The sequence below is a fragment of the Crocodylus porosus genome, unplaced genomic scaffold (assembly GCF_001723895.1).
Source record: "Crocodylus porosus isolate Cpor-Errol unplaced genomic scaffold, CroPor_comp1, whole genome shotgun sequence".
In the NCBI taxonomy this organism is placed as follows: Eukaryota; Metazoa; Chordata; order Crocodylia; family Crocodylidae; genus Crocodylus; species Crocodylus porosus.
Window position 1 is genome coordinate 107,445,924 of NW_017728918.1, and position 18,051 is coordinate 107,463,974.

The following is an 18,051-nucleotide window of genomic DNA, read 5'->3' on the forward strand; positions in this document are numbered from 1 at the left end:
CATCTAGAAAATCTTAGGTCAGAAAGGCCATAGAAGTGCAGGCATCCTGAAACTGAGTCACTGTGTTCACAAACAAGTAATTGCACTAAAGCCAAGCAAAGGCACAGCACTGCAAATTTGGAAATAGCACATATCCAAGGCAGAAAAAATGCTGTGAATTCAAGGCTGGTCAAGCTCACAATAGTAAAATGAAGAGGGGAGAACTGGGAAATAACAACAGCAGTGGTAGGTCCCCCAGAAGCCAGCCGGCTCCCATGGCACCTGAGCCAGCCTGCACCTGGATTCCCAACAGCTCCACCCCAGCCACAGGGCTGCCCCAGCAAAGCAGCATGTCTGGGCACAGTGCCTGGATCAGCCGCACAGGGCCCAGGGGCAGCAGCCAGGGCATTGCAAGCAGGGAGGCAGCAGAGCTCAGTGTGGCCTGGAGCACAGCAGTGGCAGGACCCCCAAGAGGAGCCAGCCAGCCAGCCCGCCCTATGAAACCTGGGCCATGCCGCTGCCATGAGGCTGCCCCAGCTGTGCAGCACATCTGGGCACAGTGCCTGAAGCAGCCATGCAGGACCTAGGGGCAGCAGCCAAGCCATTACAAGGAGGAAAGTGGCCCCAGGGTCTCCCTGGGCCTGGCCTTGGCAGGGCCACTTCCTTGCTTGCAATGCCCTGGCTGCTGCTCTGGGCACTGCACCCAGGTGTGCTGCCAGGCGGCCAGGTGCAGGGTGGCCCAAGTACCATGGGGGCCATCTGGCTCCTCCAGGGGTACCTACCACTGCTGTTGCTCCTGGCCACTGCTCACAGGGGTGGACCCAGCTGTCTAAGCCATCTGAAAAAGGAGGCTGCGATCAGGCAGCTGCAGTACCCAGTAACTCTGTGGGCCCACACTGGGAACTTTCCCGGAAGTAGCGGGGGCTGCCTGGAGGTGGGTGAGAGTGGCTCGGTGGAGTTCGCAGCATGGGTTGAGGGAGGGGGATCCCCACTCGCCTCGGGACCTGTGCTACTACCTTCCTCTCCCCTGGGGACATCCACCTTGTGCCAGGCCTGGGCCCATGCATGGCCCCAGTGAGAGGAGAAGCAACTCAGCAGGTGCCCCCGGGGCTGCTGCCCACTTCCAAATACCTCACGTTCTCCCCATTGTTGCTGCACAGAGACAGGCAGTGCTGGGATTTCTCCAGAGGCATCTCTTCCCCTGGCCTGCCTCCCCTCTACTTCTGCCTGCAGCAACACTGGCAGGCCCTTCCCTCTCCCCCTTCATCTCAGGCCTGGGACCAGCGCCTGGCCACACCTTCCCCTCCACTGCTCATCCCACTCTCACCCCCTTCTCAGCCAGCTAGAGCACTAATAGAGCTCTGACTAGGGAGGAGAGGGGTAGTGCCAGCCCTGCTCCCCCAGCCCAGCTCATCACAGGGCTGCAAAGCATGCTGGGATGCTGGGGAACTGTAAGTTAACTTAAACCAGGAAGGAGTCTGGTTGAGAAGTTACATAAAACAGTTTGACCTAAATCAATTAAATCTGATGCTACATTCAACCAGGTTTACCTTAAACCAGTTTCGGGCATTTTGAAAGTGTTTTATGTGCACTGAATTGCTGTTCTGTTACAGGTTTAAACTGGTTTCTAATCACTTAAACCAGTTTATATGCAACTTCTGTCCCTAGCCTACTAGTTCCTATTTGAAATCTCTGGGTTTATCATGCAAGTTATGTTTGCACACCTAATAGTCTGGCATCCCACATCACCCTTGAGAGGATCTCAAGATGCTGTGGCACTCCGGTTGGGAATCACTGGCTTAAAACCAGGTTGGATAGGTCTGTGCTAGAGTCATTATATACTAATGACACATTTACTGCTGGGGGATTGTTCAGTAGATCACTCAGCATGTTATTCACCAAATTCTGAAGAGAAAAGAGACCGCTCAGAGTCTGATCTAAAAACAGAATTTAATAGAATCGTAGAAGAGACCTGAAGAGTAACCTAATCCAACCCCTTCACAAATGCAGGAAGAGCTATTCCTATGCTATCCCAGACAAATGCTTATCTAAACTCTTCTTGAAAACCTCCAAGAAAGATTTAACAACTTCCCAAGTTATCTTATTCCATTGTCCTACTCTTCTGGCAGTAAGTTTTCTTTCCCCCGATATCAAATCTGAATCTGCCTTCCTGTAGTTCACACCTTTTGCTTCATGTCCTGCAAAGGAGATAGTTTTCACACACCCCCACACACTCCCTCCCCCACTGCTCTTTCAATATGGAGAAAAAGCAGACCATTAATCCTGATCATTATTGGATTACTGATTACTGAAGTACTGATTACTTAAACTAAAATTAATTACATACACCACCTACTAGTCAGCAGATGTCATTTGCCCTGTTGTTTTGCTTTCATCCTAGTCAAATAGACATATAACAATGGGAGAAATACAGCATCAGCCATGTGCGTCAACCATCACAAACCCAGGATATTAAGAGCCTAGGCTTCACACCAGCCTCATTGCAAACATTGGATTTTAGGTTCTTTTGACACTTCTCCTACCTATGTTTAAACAGACACTTAATTTAACAAGTTGTATGGCTCTCATTACTATAATATCTGGACATTACAGTGGAGCAGTTGAGATGGGAATGTGCTAATATATCCATTTCAGAACTGGGAAAGAGACACGGAGATTAAAGACTTGGCCAAGGGCACACAGGTTCCAAGTGTCACCAGAGTCGCTGTATCAGCTCAGTCCCTGGGAAGCTGGTAGCAGTGAACAGAGCTGTTTCCCATCCTGCAGAAACCCTGGAAACAGCCTTGCTTCCTGATGCCTTTTAAATAGCAACTAACTTCCCAGTGAAGCCAGTCCTGTTAAAAGGGCACTAATAAGCTAGGTTCCCTAGTGTTGTTCCATGTTCCTGACAGCCCCGGTTGCTGCCCTGGGACAAATTATGAATACAGCCCCAGTTCACTTGATGAAGAAGCCGGGAGCGCAGCCTTCCCCCAGCTTCACCCATGTGACATCAGCTTCAGGCATCCTATCTGTCATAGGGGTAGGGGGAGCAAAGAAACAGCTGTCTGCCACCCCTTGCTGAAGAGCTCAGCTTTGAGGTGACTTTGTTTCTCTCCTTCCAAGGGCTTGGAGGCCTGTATGCTCTCTCTTCTCACCAGACTTTCCAGCACTGCAATTTTCCCAGAAATTCACATTGCCAGTATTGAACTCATGTCCCTAGCTGAAGTCCTGCAAAGAATTTGTACATGGTTTATAGCACTGTCCTACATTCAGGGTACAAGCATATCTGTAAAACTGCCTGAGAGAATTGACTGGATACCTTGGAATTTCCCATGCAATGAGAATTTAAATTTCAGAAGATATGTCATGCAGCTGGGTGGGGGAAAGAAGGGCGGTGGGTGCAGCATGAGGGTAACTGAAGTATGGGAGCACCACCAATGGATGCTATGATTAAAATGTCTCCCCCTAAGGTTAGAGGGCCCCAGGAGTCTCTTGCAAGCCCCCAAAGTGTGAACCCTGCAGCTTGAGAAATGCCGACCTAAAATAAAGAGTAGGGAAGAAAAGGGCATTAGTAGTGTCTTGACAGCACAGCAGCAGAAAATTAGTTAGGATTATCCAAGTTTATTTTAACTTAGGAAAAGGAACATGTCCTGTGCTACAGAGGAAGGCAGATATGGTCCATGCCAATATGATTGGTGAAAAAATCCTTCTAGACCTAAATTTGGGATTTATTCAACCGCATATCAGGCCCACCCATTGGTTGCCTCCAAAATGAAAACCTGAGAACCTTGCTCTCTGTTGCCATTTAGGAAGGGTGGTGAGGATATAGGCAAGTAAGCAAGTTGACAAAACCTGCCTGGTTTCTATTGAAGGCTTGTCAAAACTGTCATTTACTTCTAAATACTGATTTTTTATTAAATCAACATTTCTCCAGTGGAAATATAATCTGATGGAAGACTTGCAGCCCACCCTACTCAAACTTACTACAGAAAATAATGAGTGGTAAAATGTCAACATCCAAGCATCAGCAAACACGTGGCACAGCCTCACAAGCCCAAAGAATAGAGAACATTTTGACTTCCTTAATTCCTCTTAAAATTACACTCGTGACTTTCAAAAGGCTTTCTGTACACAGGCATGAAGGTCCTGCACAAAAAAGTTGCTTCTAGAACTTTATTAGTGGATGCTTAGCTAAACAGAAAATACTACTACTACTACTACTACTACTACTACTACTACTACTACTACTACTACAATAAGGACTAAGAATCTATAGTGTTTGAATACATTTGATTTTAGTTTGTATAGCCTCACAGCATAGGCATGGCTACAGTGAGAAGGGAGACTACAGCAGGAGCCAAGGGAAGGCACTAAGTATTTGATTATGGGGCTAGCACAGGAGACCAGAGAATGAGAGACTTGACAATGGGGGTAGGGGGCAGTACAGAAGACTCCAGGGAGAGAGACTGATTAGTCAGATGACAGAGGCTGCATGCCCCAGAAAAGAGAAGCCATTTGAGGGTGCTGAAGGGAGAAGGGAGCCCTGGGTAGAGGTTAGCATAGCCCCTCCTACCTCACAGCCCTTAATTACTCTCTTAACCTGTCCCACCTGGATGATCTCCAGTTCCCACTGCCAGGCCCCTCTGCATGGAAATAATCTCTGAAATCCATAAATTAGTTTTTGAAATTGGGTGCCACTCAATTCACAAAAGTTATAGAGGGGTGCTTTGGTGTCTTGAGATCAAAATGGTTGAGAACCACTGCCCTAGTTTATGCCCATGAACTGTGATTTTCATTCATAGTTTCATAGTTTCTAGGGTCTGAAGGGACCTGAACAGATCATCAAGTCTAACCCCCTGCCCTGGGCAGGAACAAGTGTTGGGATAATACTACCACAGCCAGATATCTATCCAACCTTCTCTTGAAGACCCCCAGGGTAGGGGAGAGCACCACCTCCATTTACAGCACCTCTGCACAAAATCAATATGCCCAACAAAAGTTGCATAATCCAGGATCCCTCACCTAGTCAGACTTCCAAATCCACAATGGATTCTTGTACCATAAGCATGTAGGTTGCAGAAGGGTAGCCAAGGATGGAGGTTCTGTGACAGTGTCATGATGCTCCTACAACTGTACACTTTGGTACCAAAACACTGAGTCAGATCTCCCATCATTTTTGGTGGCCACAAATGAACCAAGATGCTAAGTGTACAAAGTCCTGTAACACCTGTGCATGGACAAATGTTTCCAGTGCTAGAGCCTTGGGGGTCTTGCATGTCTCATCATAGTCTTGGATTACAGTGTCCTTGGGATTCATAGCTGAACTACCCTGCTGTAAGGGACAAACCATTATTATTGTAATAATCAACTCATTAACCCAAAGGACATACTTAATTGCTATTTAGAACACACTAAGAGTTCAGGAAAGAGTGTAGATTTTAGGGGTTTTTTAATTATATTGTTTGGCTTCACGACCTACAAGCAGAGAGAATTTCTGGTAGAGGTGCCCAATTTCTCTCAGTTCTGGAAGGAATTGCTCTAAACATGTGGTTCCTGACCCACTCTGCATTTCACCCACAGACAAATAGGGAGACTAAATGGGTTAACCAAACCCTGGAGCAGTATCTATACTGCTTTACAAATCACTATCAGGACAACTAGGTAGCTCTCCTGCCCATAGCAGAATTTCTCTCTAAAGAAACCTGTCATGCCACTAGGAAACAGAGCCCTTTCTTTATTGCCTACAGTTCCCACCTTCATGTACACCCAGATCTCAGACCTTCCATCCATGTCTTTGGTTCCAGCAGCTATGGACTTGGTCTCACACACACCCTCCAAGTACAGTACAAGAACTGAAGGAGTACCTGCAAGCTGCTAAGGAAGCTTACAAGAAGCAGATTCACCAAGGTTGCCAGACCACTTCTGTATTTCCCACAAGGGACCAAACCTACTGCTGACAGAGAATATGCCACTGGCCCATCCATTGACATAGGTGGTCCTTATTTCTTTCCACACTATCAAACAGCTCAACTCCATGACTTAAGCTTGGATTCCCAGATATCATGAAGGTCTACCCATATTTCAAGTATTCATTGCAAAACTAGATGTAGCAAACCCCTTCCCAGAAAGAAGCACAGTCCAGGGGCACAATAAGTATGTGGTTCCTTTAGGCAAAGAAGGGGTAAAACTTAAAACCTAATAGGCTAGGCGAGATAAGGCCCAGTAACCTGGTCTGGGATACATGTGGAATGTGTTCATTCCTCTTACCTAGAGATGTGTACCTGGCACATCCATAAAAGCCAGGCCCAAGGGCCCCTGGAAGGCACCCACAGAGAAAGAACACTGTTAAAAGAAAATCTGGGTCCTCAGCAGCACCACCTGGTCTCAAAGTGGCATTAGCTGCAAGGGTTAAGCTCATTGCCTGCAGGATAGGCTATGGATAGTGTAAGTGCAAGCTCTTCATTTGGGTTTTTGCTGCTCAGTGCCTCACTCCACAGGTGCTCCAGCCTTAGACCCTGGTGCCTTGTTCCTGCCATGCCCTGGCCTTGGATCCCAGTACCTCACTCCCACCTTACCCTACTGTGTGTTCTGAACAGGTCCCCAGTTCCTGACCTCTAGCCTGGCCTAAACCACAAACATGGATATCACTACACACTAGCAACATAACACTGGGTGCATATACACATGCAGTTAAGGCGAAGCGATAACTGTGGAGCACTCTGAGCTGGAATACACTGCTCCTGGGTGCAGCATCTACCTGTAGCACTAGGTTGAAAATGCCCAGCTGTGGCTAGGTCTAAATTTCCATGGCATGGTGGATACTAATAACAGGGCGTGTGGTACAGGGCCTTGGTTTTCAGAAACGGCTACGGGAAAGGCAGAGATCAGAATTTCCTTGAGGCGCATAAGGCATAATGTTGGAGCACCCAAAAAATTTTGGCCATCCAACGTTTTAAGGGGAAAATGTTTTCCCTGGAATTCAATGAGGAAGTGGACAACGTCCGCTTCCTTGGCCTCATCTGTTCCTTTGACCCATATCCGCTGATTCATTTTTTGATGGGGAATTGTGGGTTTTACAACATTGGCTTCTGCCCCCGTGTCTAACAAAAACTCAACGGGTTTGTCCTTTACTTGAATGGTAATAAACGGTCTGGGATCCCTTTTTGGTGAGTGGGTGGCCACCAGAACAGCAACTGCTACTGGTTTTTTTGGATCTCATTTACCTGTGCTTTGGTGTCCAGGTTTCCATGGAACCCTTTTGCCGGAGCCAGGATGAGTTGTTCTTCTGGCATTAGTTTTCTACCCTCCTCCTTTGTGAGACCCCCTTTGTTTATCAGGAACCCGAACACTCGGCATTCGAACGGGGTTCTTTTGGGATATGGAGCTGTGGGGCGTGGGGGTCACCCTGTGACAGCTGCAATGGCTGCCCGTTCTGCACCGAACCATTTTGGGATGTTTTCGGTGATGTTTAGGAGATCTTGCACCGGCTGGCTTTCGATGGTGCAGAGCGAAAGGGTTAATCCGGGTTCATTTGCGCCAGTGGCCTGGACGCCCCCAGTAATCACTAAGGTTTGTAAGGGGATGTCAGTGGGGTTGTTGATAAACCGCTGTGGATACGCCCCCCAATAACCTAAGCTGGGGTCACATTGAGCGGGGTTCATCAGGAGTTCCATAGTGAAACTGAAAGACTCGTGGCAGCATAAATTAAGTTCTCATGAGTCTTTACCAATCCTCGTGGACAGTGATAACTGCTTAAGCCAGTGCCAGTGAGTTGAACTATTAAGGCGGACAAGGATATGTGCTCCAATATGCCGGCATTTAGTGCCAGTGAGTGTTTCAGGACAGATAGGTGGCCTCCTCATCAACTAATTCCGTCCTGTGATCAATGACTATCTGTCCTAACCAGACCATGGCGGCCTCCCTGGGCCACCGTTGTGTGATTTCGTGGAGGTCCTTTAACTCGGTCATTGAACGTATTCTCAGGACCGTCTGTGCTGTGGTTTGGTGACGGTGATGGGCAATATGGGGGTGGGGTCTCTAACCTCTGGGTATAAGTTGGGCTTTTCTATGGTGCTGGGGGAGCTAGGAGGGCTAGTCTCGGCTGAAGGTGGTGCTGAAGGGGGCGGGTATGGGGGCAGTAGCAGTGTCGGAGCAGGGCATGGTTCAGCGTCTTTGTCGCTGGTGGGTTCAGGAATGGCCCTTAGGGCAGTCTCTAGAGAGGACTGTTGGTTTTCTATCATCTTGAGGGCTGTGAGAAACCGTTGGGGCTCATACCTATCGCTGAGCTTCCCGGAGGTGCAGGATTCATGGAGTGCCCCGAGGGTCTGAACAAGTAGGCTGTGTCCTGGTCCCCCTTTCATGAGAGCTGGGGGCTGCCATCGGGGGTCTGTAGTACTCCCTGACTTTTTAACAAGACCGTAAAATTGCTTTAAGGCTCAGGCAGGGTTGTTGTTGGGGTCAAGTGGTTTCTTTATCCCTTTTAACTTAAGGGCTCAGTTCTCATTTTTGGGCTCAGAGAGTAACCCCATGCTCCTTGAGACTGTTTATGCCCCAATCCTGACAATACCTGAGACTTTTCGCTTCAATATGACAGTTATGCTGAGGTGATTAAGAAATCCTATGATATTAAAATGCCAGTAGGCAGCTGCTGGCAGGGTAATCTCACCTATGGCCATAGGCGAGTGGCGCAGAATGCATGCCCAGTCACCTCTGGACGTTAAAACTTCCCACTTCTTATGCCCTTGAGTCAAAGATACATAACCCTCAATTTGGGGACCACCTGAGTCACCCGCGACTTGGTGGTAATTACAATGGTGATACAAGTCGTTGTCAGTGTCGACCGACTGATCCTGCCACAGACACGGGCATCTTGTTCATGACGCCACGTTGCACTAGGTTGAAAATGCCCAGCTGTGTCTACAGTCTTGACTAGCCACACCAAGGTCACCCGCAATTTTGAAAGCGAGGGGCCTTGACCTGAACCCCGTGACTCAATAGATGTAATTTCCCGTTTAGCTGTTTGTAGTTATTTTGATTATGTTTGATTGTTAAATGACCTTTTAAGAAATATGAGCCGTTGACCAGGTTTGAGACTAGGGCCCTGGCCAGCTGCACCAAAACTACTCGTGGTTCTGAAAGCAAGGGGCCTCGATCCGAATCTCGTGACCCAATGGACATCGTTCCCCAGTTTTGATTGTTTGATTATTGTGTGTTGTCATAGATTAGTATTATATAGGAAATCATTTGCTTGAGTTGTCAATATTTTATAGGTTAAAGCCAAATAAATATTGCATATTAATCATAAACTGCATCCTCATTGGTGTCCAGCCCACCGACTTAGCCACAGCTGGGCATTTTCAACCTAGTGCAATACTACCTGTATGCCTGGGACAGCTGCCAGGGCAAGGCAGGCCAAGGCTGGCAGCAGGCTCACAGGGTCAGCCCCAGGCTCCAGGTGGTGGCATCATGTGGCAGAGGGGCTGGCTGGAGTACAAGAGTGTTGAAACTGCACAGTTGTATGGTTAAGTGGCAGCCTGGAGTCTGGCTCCTGCTCACTCACAGTCTACACATGTGTTTCAGTGCAATACATTTTCTCACCATAAGATAATACTGTCCCCAATAGTACTATCTTACAGCAGAATTTGTTTACTGCACCGTAATACCAGCACATGTAGATGGTGACACTTTACTGCAGAGCTAATTAGTCAACTCTACAGTAAAGCATACATGTAGATGCATCCACTGACTCCTTCGTTATTCCCCAGAGGCTCAAGCACTTGTTTAACCCCATGCTCCTCGAGACTGTTTATGCCCCAATCCTGACAATACCTGAGACTTTTCGCTTCAATATGACAGTTATGCTGAGGTGATTAAGAAATCCTATGATATTAAAATGCCAGTAGGCAGCTGCTGGCAGGGTAATCTCAGTGAGAGCTTCAGTTTGATGCTCATTATTCTCAAGTTTGGAATGCCCTCAATTTAGCAGGAAATCAGAAGTCTACTCAATTTGAAATCTGAAATACTGGTTTGTTTATCATTTGAAAGCTTCCAGCTGCTCTCAAGAAGCAAGGTAGGACTAGATGTAGGCGTAAGCTATGCAACTTTTAAATAATAGCAGAGCACATAGGCCCCAATTCTACAAACTCCCTCTTCATTAAGAGCCAAATTCAGCCCAGGTATTTAAAACAAAACAAAAAAACCCCGCTACCATACATAGTTTCCAAGCTAAATAGAAACATAACATTTACATTTCATCCTCCCATCATCCAAGATTGGTCATTGCTGCCCACTCCCTGTTTGTTAGGAAAGGTCTGGAGATTTCAAGCACTGGCAGAAATGGGAGTATATAATCTTGTTTGGCTCAAGAAAACTCAATAACTTAGAAATTCGTTATTTTATTTAAAAGAGCATTGTGCTTACAGCTTTGCTATTTCAACATTTTAGTTCCTCAGTCGAGAAGTTTTGAAAGTTTTAAAAAAATTACAATACAGCATAGTAAAGCTGGAGTGACAGGGGGTCCAGAAACAGTCCATGGCAGGTATAAATGTAACACATGCTTTTTACAAGGTACCTAATATATCTTCAGTGTACAGTACAGAGAAGAGTTTAACAGGGTGACCTCTCTCAGTTATTTATAAATTCAAGCAGTCCACAGCAGGACTGTTGAAGAGAAAGGCAGTCAGTGTTTAATGACAAGCTTCTTAAGTTGTGTAGTTATATATGAGCAAAAAATAAACCAAATCACTATTTATTATGGGAAGATGCATCTTAGCACCTCTAGAATTGTTTGATACCATGTTAAGCCCACTTGGTTTCAGCATTAGGTTAGCCACAAATAAAAGAGCTAGTCCCAACAATGTTCCAGGCTATGTTTCACTGCCCAACAGATGAGCTCTTTCTTCATTTGTATCAGGAGGATTTTGTAGGTTAGACCTGTTTATTGGGCAGGGAAGGAGAGAAGGAAGGAGAGAAAAATAGAAGCATGTTAAAATTGTTCCTTTAAAAAGTAAATAAAAAACCTACATACACCATAAAGTTTGGTCTGTGCCACAAGAAATAGTTGAAATTATTTCACAGCTAGGCTGGTTTTGAAAAAAGAGCACAACTGAAATCCTGATTTTTCTTAATGGGACAAAATAAAACCTGATTTGAAAAAAGGAAGTCAAGAATAAGAGTTTCACAGTACCTCTTTCTTTGTGAAGTCTCAAGAACATAGAATATTCCAATTCCTAGTCCCTTTAAGAAAACAGCCATCAATTATTAAAACTTTAATTAATGTAACATTTTTCTACAATCACAGCAGAGAAAACCAGCAAGAACACTTGATCACTTACACTCAGTAATGGCCATCCTCCCTGTATGGTTGCAGCCCATTCAAAACCCAGCCTTTCATTGAGTAATCCACCAAGTGTTGGTCCTACAAAAGATCTGAACATATCAAAAGGAAAAAAAATATGAATACTTCATAAAAAGTAATATTAAAAGCACTACAGTTATTCTTCATCAATGGCTAAAACAAGATTATCAGGTATCTAGCTTGTTTACTGCTGAGACATCTCCTGGCAGAATCAGAAGTGATGCATCAGCACAAAAGGTGTTCAAACGGAGGTTCTTCCCTTAGAAACTCAACACTTAAACAGAGATGATGTCATGGTTCATTGAGAGAGTTACTGTACATAAGGATTTGCCTTTCAGTTGGATCTTCTGGAATTCTGTGTCCATAGAGTCCTACCAATTTCACTGGCATTCTAGAAGCTGTCAGGACCTGCACTAAGACCTCAGTACAGGAGTTGGTTCTTAGGTTTATGTCAGTCACCATCTTAGAATCTACTTCAATCTGACTTCCATCCATAATGGTCTACTAAAGTTACCCTTGCTGATATCCCCAGTACCTCATCCCCTTGACAAGACAACTTGCTTTGATGGTAGGTCAAGCTTTTCTAAAAATCATGCTTCCCTTGCCTTCTGAAAACCTACCCTTTCCTGGTTCACCTCTAATCATTCCTTCAACATTTCTTTTGAAAGAGCCTCCTCATCCCTAACCCTACAGTTTTGTGAAGTTTGCATACAACTCTGCTCTCAGTCCCTATTCTTTTCCAGTAATTCATCTAGAAACCCAAATTCAGCCACCATTTACCCCTTTACACCATACCGAAATCCTTCTGCCTCAACTTAAATCTCAACCAATATCTCTGATGTCTCTCTTCTTTGATGGTTAAGCATCAAATCAAGCTTCCTCCTCCCTTCCTCCTTTTTTAAACACACACCACCAGGGACAACCACAGCATCCTGGCCATCACTTAATACTCATAACTTGGGCATCAACTTTGATTCTGACCTCATCCCTTGTCATCACAGGACATACTACAAAAATCTTGTAGAGTTTTTTTGAACACCTGTAAGATATAGCCTTTCCTGTCTAGACAACTCTTGTCCAGACTCTCATTATCTCAGTTACTACAACATATTTTTCCTGTGGTCTTCACAAATAGTCTTTCCCTGCTCAAAGACATTTAGAAAGCTGCCACAAAAGCCACTTTCCTAGCCTAACATCTACCCTATTACCATTTTCTTTGTATCCCTTCACTGGCTTCCTCATTCCCTTTGCAAATAAGGAACAACCTTCATGCTTATCCATTATTATTTGGTTGGCACCATAAGTCAACTCCTGCCTCTGATCAGCCCATACCAGCACCTATTTATTAGACTTTTTCATACAGCAAAGGAGCTTTCCCCATGGTGGCCCCACAAACATTCAAACTACGCCTAACACTTCATTATTATCCTTCAAGTGCCTCAACTGTTTTATCCCCATGACACACACCTCTGGACAACAGTCAGTCTACTGGTATGTTGCAACTATTGCCTACTATACAAATATTGTCTCAGTTTCTTTGTACTCCCCTGTCTGTCTATATTCATCTGCTACATCTTGTACCTTGATGATAAGCTCTTGGAGACAGGTATTACATTTTTGTTCTGTGTTAGAATACCACTGTGTACACCAGAATGCTAGCACATAGGCAGAGCTCCTAATACACTGAGGTATTACAAATAGCATCTTACTGCACGAGAACAAGAAATGAATGACAGAGAGAGCAAGAGAGAGCTCAGTGTTATTTCACAGTTAAAGCCTGGAGAAGCATAAAACATCCTGCTTGTATTAAACTGAGGCCTAGGGGCTCCAGTCAAGGTGCTGACAGACTGTACCACAGAAACAAGATAGATCAGGTGGAAAGAGAAAGTCTGGGGTGGGAAGGAGGGTGATGGCAACAGTAAATCCAGGAGTTAGAAAATATTTGCAAAAGGGTTATGAGGTTGCTTTTAGCTTATGAAATAAACTATATGGACATGTCTGTCCATAACTTCTAGGGACTGCACTTTGTGGCCCAAAAGGTCTCAAGTCCTCTCTCCAATATATGTCACCTAAAGTGCAGTACAATAGCAAGGGTAGTGCCAATAAAAAGTGGCTGCTGCCAGCAGACATGCGATTGCAATTGTGACTGTAGTGGTGACCAGAAGTCGCTACAGGCCCTTGCACTGGACACTTGGCCATGTCCCTATGCTACTATAAGTGTGCATCTAGAAAAAGCAGTGGTTTGCTCAGGGGCAATGCTGTACTTTATTATGACCCACACTGGCCAGAACAGTCAGCACCCCAGTCACTATGGGAGAAGTGTTTGCACTTATGTCCTTAAATCCTGTGAGGTGCCATTGCTGATGAATCAGGTAGGCTAAAACTCTGGAAACTGTTGCCCAAACCTAGTATTAACAACAGGACAAATGCATGCAGGTTGGGCATGGCCCTGACAGTGTTAATCTCATTTTCCTCCAGCTTTTACTTACTCGGTGGTTACATCCCAGTGAGGAACTCTTGTACTTGGGCTTCCCAGGCTGCCCAAAATATACCTATTAAATAGCATTTAAAGATAACCCTCCAATAATGAGATCCTATGGACATGTCTACACATTTAGTTGTGTGCCTAAATTTAATGCACCTTTGCTTAAGGTGCATGAAGGCAATACAGGCGCACGTCTACACGTGGACCCACTATTGTGCATTAAGGCATATTAAATTTAGGTACAAATAGCTACGTCGCATTAGTGCATGTCCAGATGCACTAATGCACATTAACATGGTGTGTTTCCATTGACATACACAGCGTTACTGCACATTACCACTTCTACATGCACTCTAATGAGGCTTAGCTATTCATGCCTAAATTTGATACCTGCTTGACGCAGGTATCAAATTTAAGCTCACGTAGCCTTAAATTGCCATTTTTAAGGTGCATTAAGGGCATGTGTGTGTAGACATATGCCCTTAATGTGCCTTAAAAATGTTGGTTTTAGACTAAGCCTGCTTAAAAGAGATATGTGTAAGCGTGTCCTATATATGGAAAATAATAAGAAACTCTGAATTTTTCATGCACAAAATCTAATTTTGGGGGAGGGGGGGTCTTAAACTTAAAAGTCATCTTGGATTTGGGTAAATATGGTATTCAGAATCCCCTTGACTGAGAAATGACTCAAGACAGACCATGACTACTGGCAGCACTTTGGTAACAAGACTTTGAACCAAAGACACCAAAGTGTCAGAAGGAAAGAATTAAGTGTTTTTCTTTAGTTGCCATTTAAAGGCCAGCAATAGTATTATAAGATGGAAAAAACATAACGCTACAAGTATATAGAGAATAACTGCATACCTACCCAAGTGACCACATTGCACTGAAGAGCCCCGATACCAGTCCTAACAAACTTAACCCTTCTTCAAATCCATTCTCACTGCAGAAAGATAGACATGGGTTATTTGCAGGAAGTACAATCAATTGCCTTTTAAATGCTGAATTGCATAGGTGTATTATTCCAATAGGAAAATACATGGGTACCCATTACAGCAGACAGAAGCCCCTTCACATCCTGGAGCCATGCCCATAAGGCCCCTTGCACCATCTCTTAGAAGAAGAAAGGTAAGGCAACGCTACCTCTAGGGCTTCAGAAGTGATATTCTCAGCAACAGTGTTGCCTCCTTTGACTGTATGATATTTGATTACTTATGTCATACCTAGCCTTGTGATGAGGCACATAGGAGGGCAGAAACATATGGGCTGGCAGTTAAATGGACCTTAAAAATGAGGGAGGCCCCTTTGTGCCACTTTGCCTGGATACTGAACCAGGGGGATCTCAGTCTACTATGATACTGGCATGTGAGACTGTACTGTATGTAATCTTGATTCCTGTTGGTAGAATTATTGGTGCACTGTTACATAGAAAGCCAATGGTATTTGTTGGGCATTATCCTTCTTATGGATCTGAACTAGTCACACAAGTATTGTGCCTTGCTATGAGATGGAACCCAATGATGTTACCAAATTCCTTTAAAAATGGGTTATATTTTTAGAACTGCTTTTTTGATTCAGGGCCTCCCCTGGCATTCAAGTAATTTATTTCAAAACACCACACAAACACAATGACGGTGTGACTTGTGTACTTCTGAAAGTGTTACCAAATAAGGCAGCTGGTAACCATTCCCTATGAGAAGTGTTAAATTTGCAGAGCTTCCCTATAACAGTAACAGTGAAAGGTGTGAGAGATGGGAACACTTACTATGCACAGCTGATTACTTCAGGGAATAGTGGGATACCAGTCATCCCAAGCGAAAAGCCAATCAAAACCAGCATAAGAACAAACATCCAGAGTTGACTGTCAAATAAGCATTTAAAAGTGATTCAGTAAATTAAAACTGTTTACTTTCTCCCGTCCCCCAGATAAAAGTCCTAGTTCAATTATTTAGGACTCCTGAAATAGTCATCCATTATTATTTCCTGACAAAGCCATCTGCATGTTACTTGTCAGTTATCAGGTCCACATTTTATATGAGATTCTTTCTTAAGAATGTTGCTTAACACTGAAATGAAGTTCATAAAAGGAATATTGTTAACAAATACAGAATTTTTAAATATCAAAATAAACTCAGTTTAAAAAAAAAAAATGGTTTTCCCAACTTCTTCCCTTGCAAATTCTTCCAGGGCTATAAGTCAAACTGTGGTGTTTGCTTTATTGTTCCAATAGTAAAGATTATGCTGTCCAAAGGCTGCAACCATATACCTATGTAGACTGAAGTGAGAAAGATCTGGACAGTATTTTACTAATGTCTCTGTTTCTCCTCCATCAAGATAAATTAGGTCTCTCAAAGATTCTGACAAGCTCTACATATTAGCATCCCTACTGTCAGTATCATTTCATTTGCCATAGAGAACACAACCAAGACAATGGGGTTGCAGACAATATTCACACTTCTCTTTACAGTGATTTTACAGCGAGACAGCTATTTCAATGAAATATCCCAGTGGGAAAAGGTACCAGCTCATCTTCAGTTAACTACTTAAAGTCAACTCTATCTTTCACTTGATGCTTAGCTTAGCTAGCAACTGAGACACAAAATCTGTAGTGCCTTATCTAGATAGACAAACTTCAGCTTTTCTTCCCACCATAGTAAGGATATATCTTCAGTTAGTTTTGGTGCTGCACAAGTCACAAGAGGCCAATTTGATTTCACAGTTCTACTCATCCTAAAAGTTACGTTTTTATTTTCCCATCTCACATACAGTAGATACAGCTCTGACCAGGCAAAGTAAGCAGATCGACTGGGGAAAAATGTCATTTTCTCTGTAGATTGTGTTTTGTTCTTTAAGTAAGATCAATGTCAATTACTATATTTTTTCCCATTCAACACATTTTCCCTTCAAATTGGTGTATGTGTATTAAGTGGAGATGCTGATTTTCTGCCTGGGGTAGGAGCACTGTGCTTTGATTTCTAGTCCACAGTGCAGCAGCTATTGCATTATTATTCAGGCAACTGAAGGAGTCAGTTAGTCTAATGCCTTACTGTTCTTCACTCTAGAAGTGTAACAATCATATCTTCTTTTCAATGGCCTTGATATTCCACTAATCAAGTTAATCTTTCTTACAGGAATTTTGCTGTTTGCTAGCTGCACTCAGTCCCTCCCCTCCTATTTCAGAGCCCTGAAACCTCTCTCCTTTTTTCAAAATTACAGATACACACCTGGAGACCTGTCTTTAGCAGCAGCTGGGGTTTTAGCTTTAGTCAAACAGAAAAGGAAAGTCAAATTAGCTGAAAATCAGGCTCTGCCCTTGCTCTATGCAACCATAACTGTTACAAATTTTTTTTCATCATTTTACCTTTTAAAAACAAGGTGTGTATTATATTCTGGGGTGTGTATACGCAAGAAAATATGGTAAGAAGAATAGCTCAGAGAAACAAAGCAAGCAAAGTGTACCTTTTAATGTGCAAGACAGGAGCAGGTCCTAACAGGAAATAGCACAGAGCTGTCAGTAAACCCCCAAAGACCATTAGCCATTTCCTTAGGCGCTGTGGGGAAAAAAGCAAAAAACTCTTAAAAATGACAAATGTCAGCTACCTCATATGCAAATATAGATTACAAGTAATAAATTTATATTAAGTCTACCTATCTATGTACACTCTGGCAATTGAAAAAAAGTAAGAGAGATGGGCAGGTATATCACCTATAAGCATTTATACACATACATTTTCATGCCCAGATATGCTGGAGATTAGATTACATTGGACTCAGTTAATCAAGTCTGCTCTGCATGCAAGCTGACATGCATGGCACTGCGTTGCTTGTAATTGTATAAGTGGCAAAACGCACGCTAGCACACAGAAAATGGCAGTAGCATGCTTTTGAACTAAAACACATAGATGTTTCAGTTCAAAAAGCTCACTGCCCCCTTTTTCTGTGTGCTGACGCACATTTCACCACTTATACAATTGCAAGTGATGCAGTGCCAGGCGCTTTTCATAGTGACCGGAGCTGCGACGCTTTCATGTGTAAAAATGCCTCTAATGTCTACCATGCCATTATAATCGGTTTTTTGGAGCTAGGTCACAGTTGGATACATTTCTTTTTGCAGAAACTTTCCTGCTTCTCTCCCAAAAGAAGCTAGATGATGAGGTTGAACGGTCACAAACTCCTGCAAGACCATTTCAGGCTGGACATAAGGAAGAATTTCTTTACTGTCCGAGCCCCC

General features: G+C 44.0%; 1 protein-coding gene across 3 annotated transcripts in view; it reads right to left on the bottom strand.

Annotated features, from left to right (window-relative positions):
- Nucleotides 1-10,357: 10,357 nt before the first annotated feature.
- SLC18B1 (solute carrier family 18 member B1) overlaps nt 10,358-18,051 on the bottom strand; it is a 24,781-nt gene continuing 17,087 nt past the window's right edge. For 2 of the 3 annotated variants that reach the window (XM_019538068.1, XM_019538071.1), the window contains 6 exons: nt 17,280-17,371; nt 15,586-15,681; nt 14,689-14,763; nt 11,313-11,406; nt 11,165-11,214; nt 10,358-10,911 (listed from right to left, as the gene is read on the bottom strand). In XM_019538068.1, the coding sequence (XP_019393613.1) occupies nt 10,845-10,911; nt 11,165-11,214; nt 11,313-11,406; nt 14,689-14,763; nt 15,586-15,681; nt 17,280-17,371 (474 nt within the window). In that variant the 3' untranslated portion in view covers nt 10,358-10,844. The remainder of the gene's footprint in view (nt 10,912-11,164; nt 11,215-11,312; nt 11,407-14,688; nt 14,764-15,585; nt 15,682-17,279; nt 17,372-18,051) is intronic. The other variant, XM_019538069.1, reaches the window with a different exon arrangement.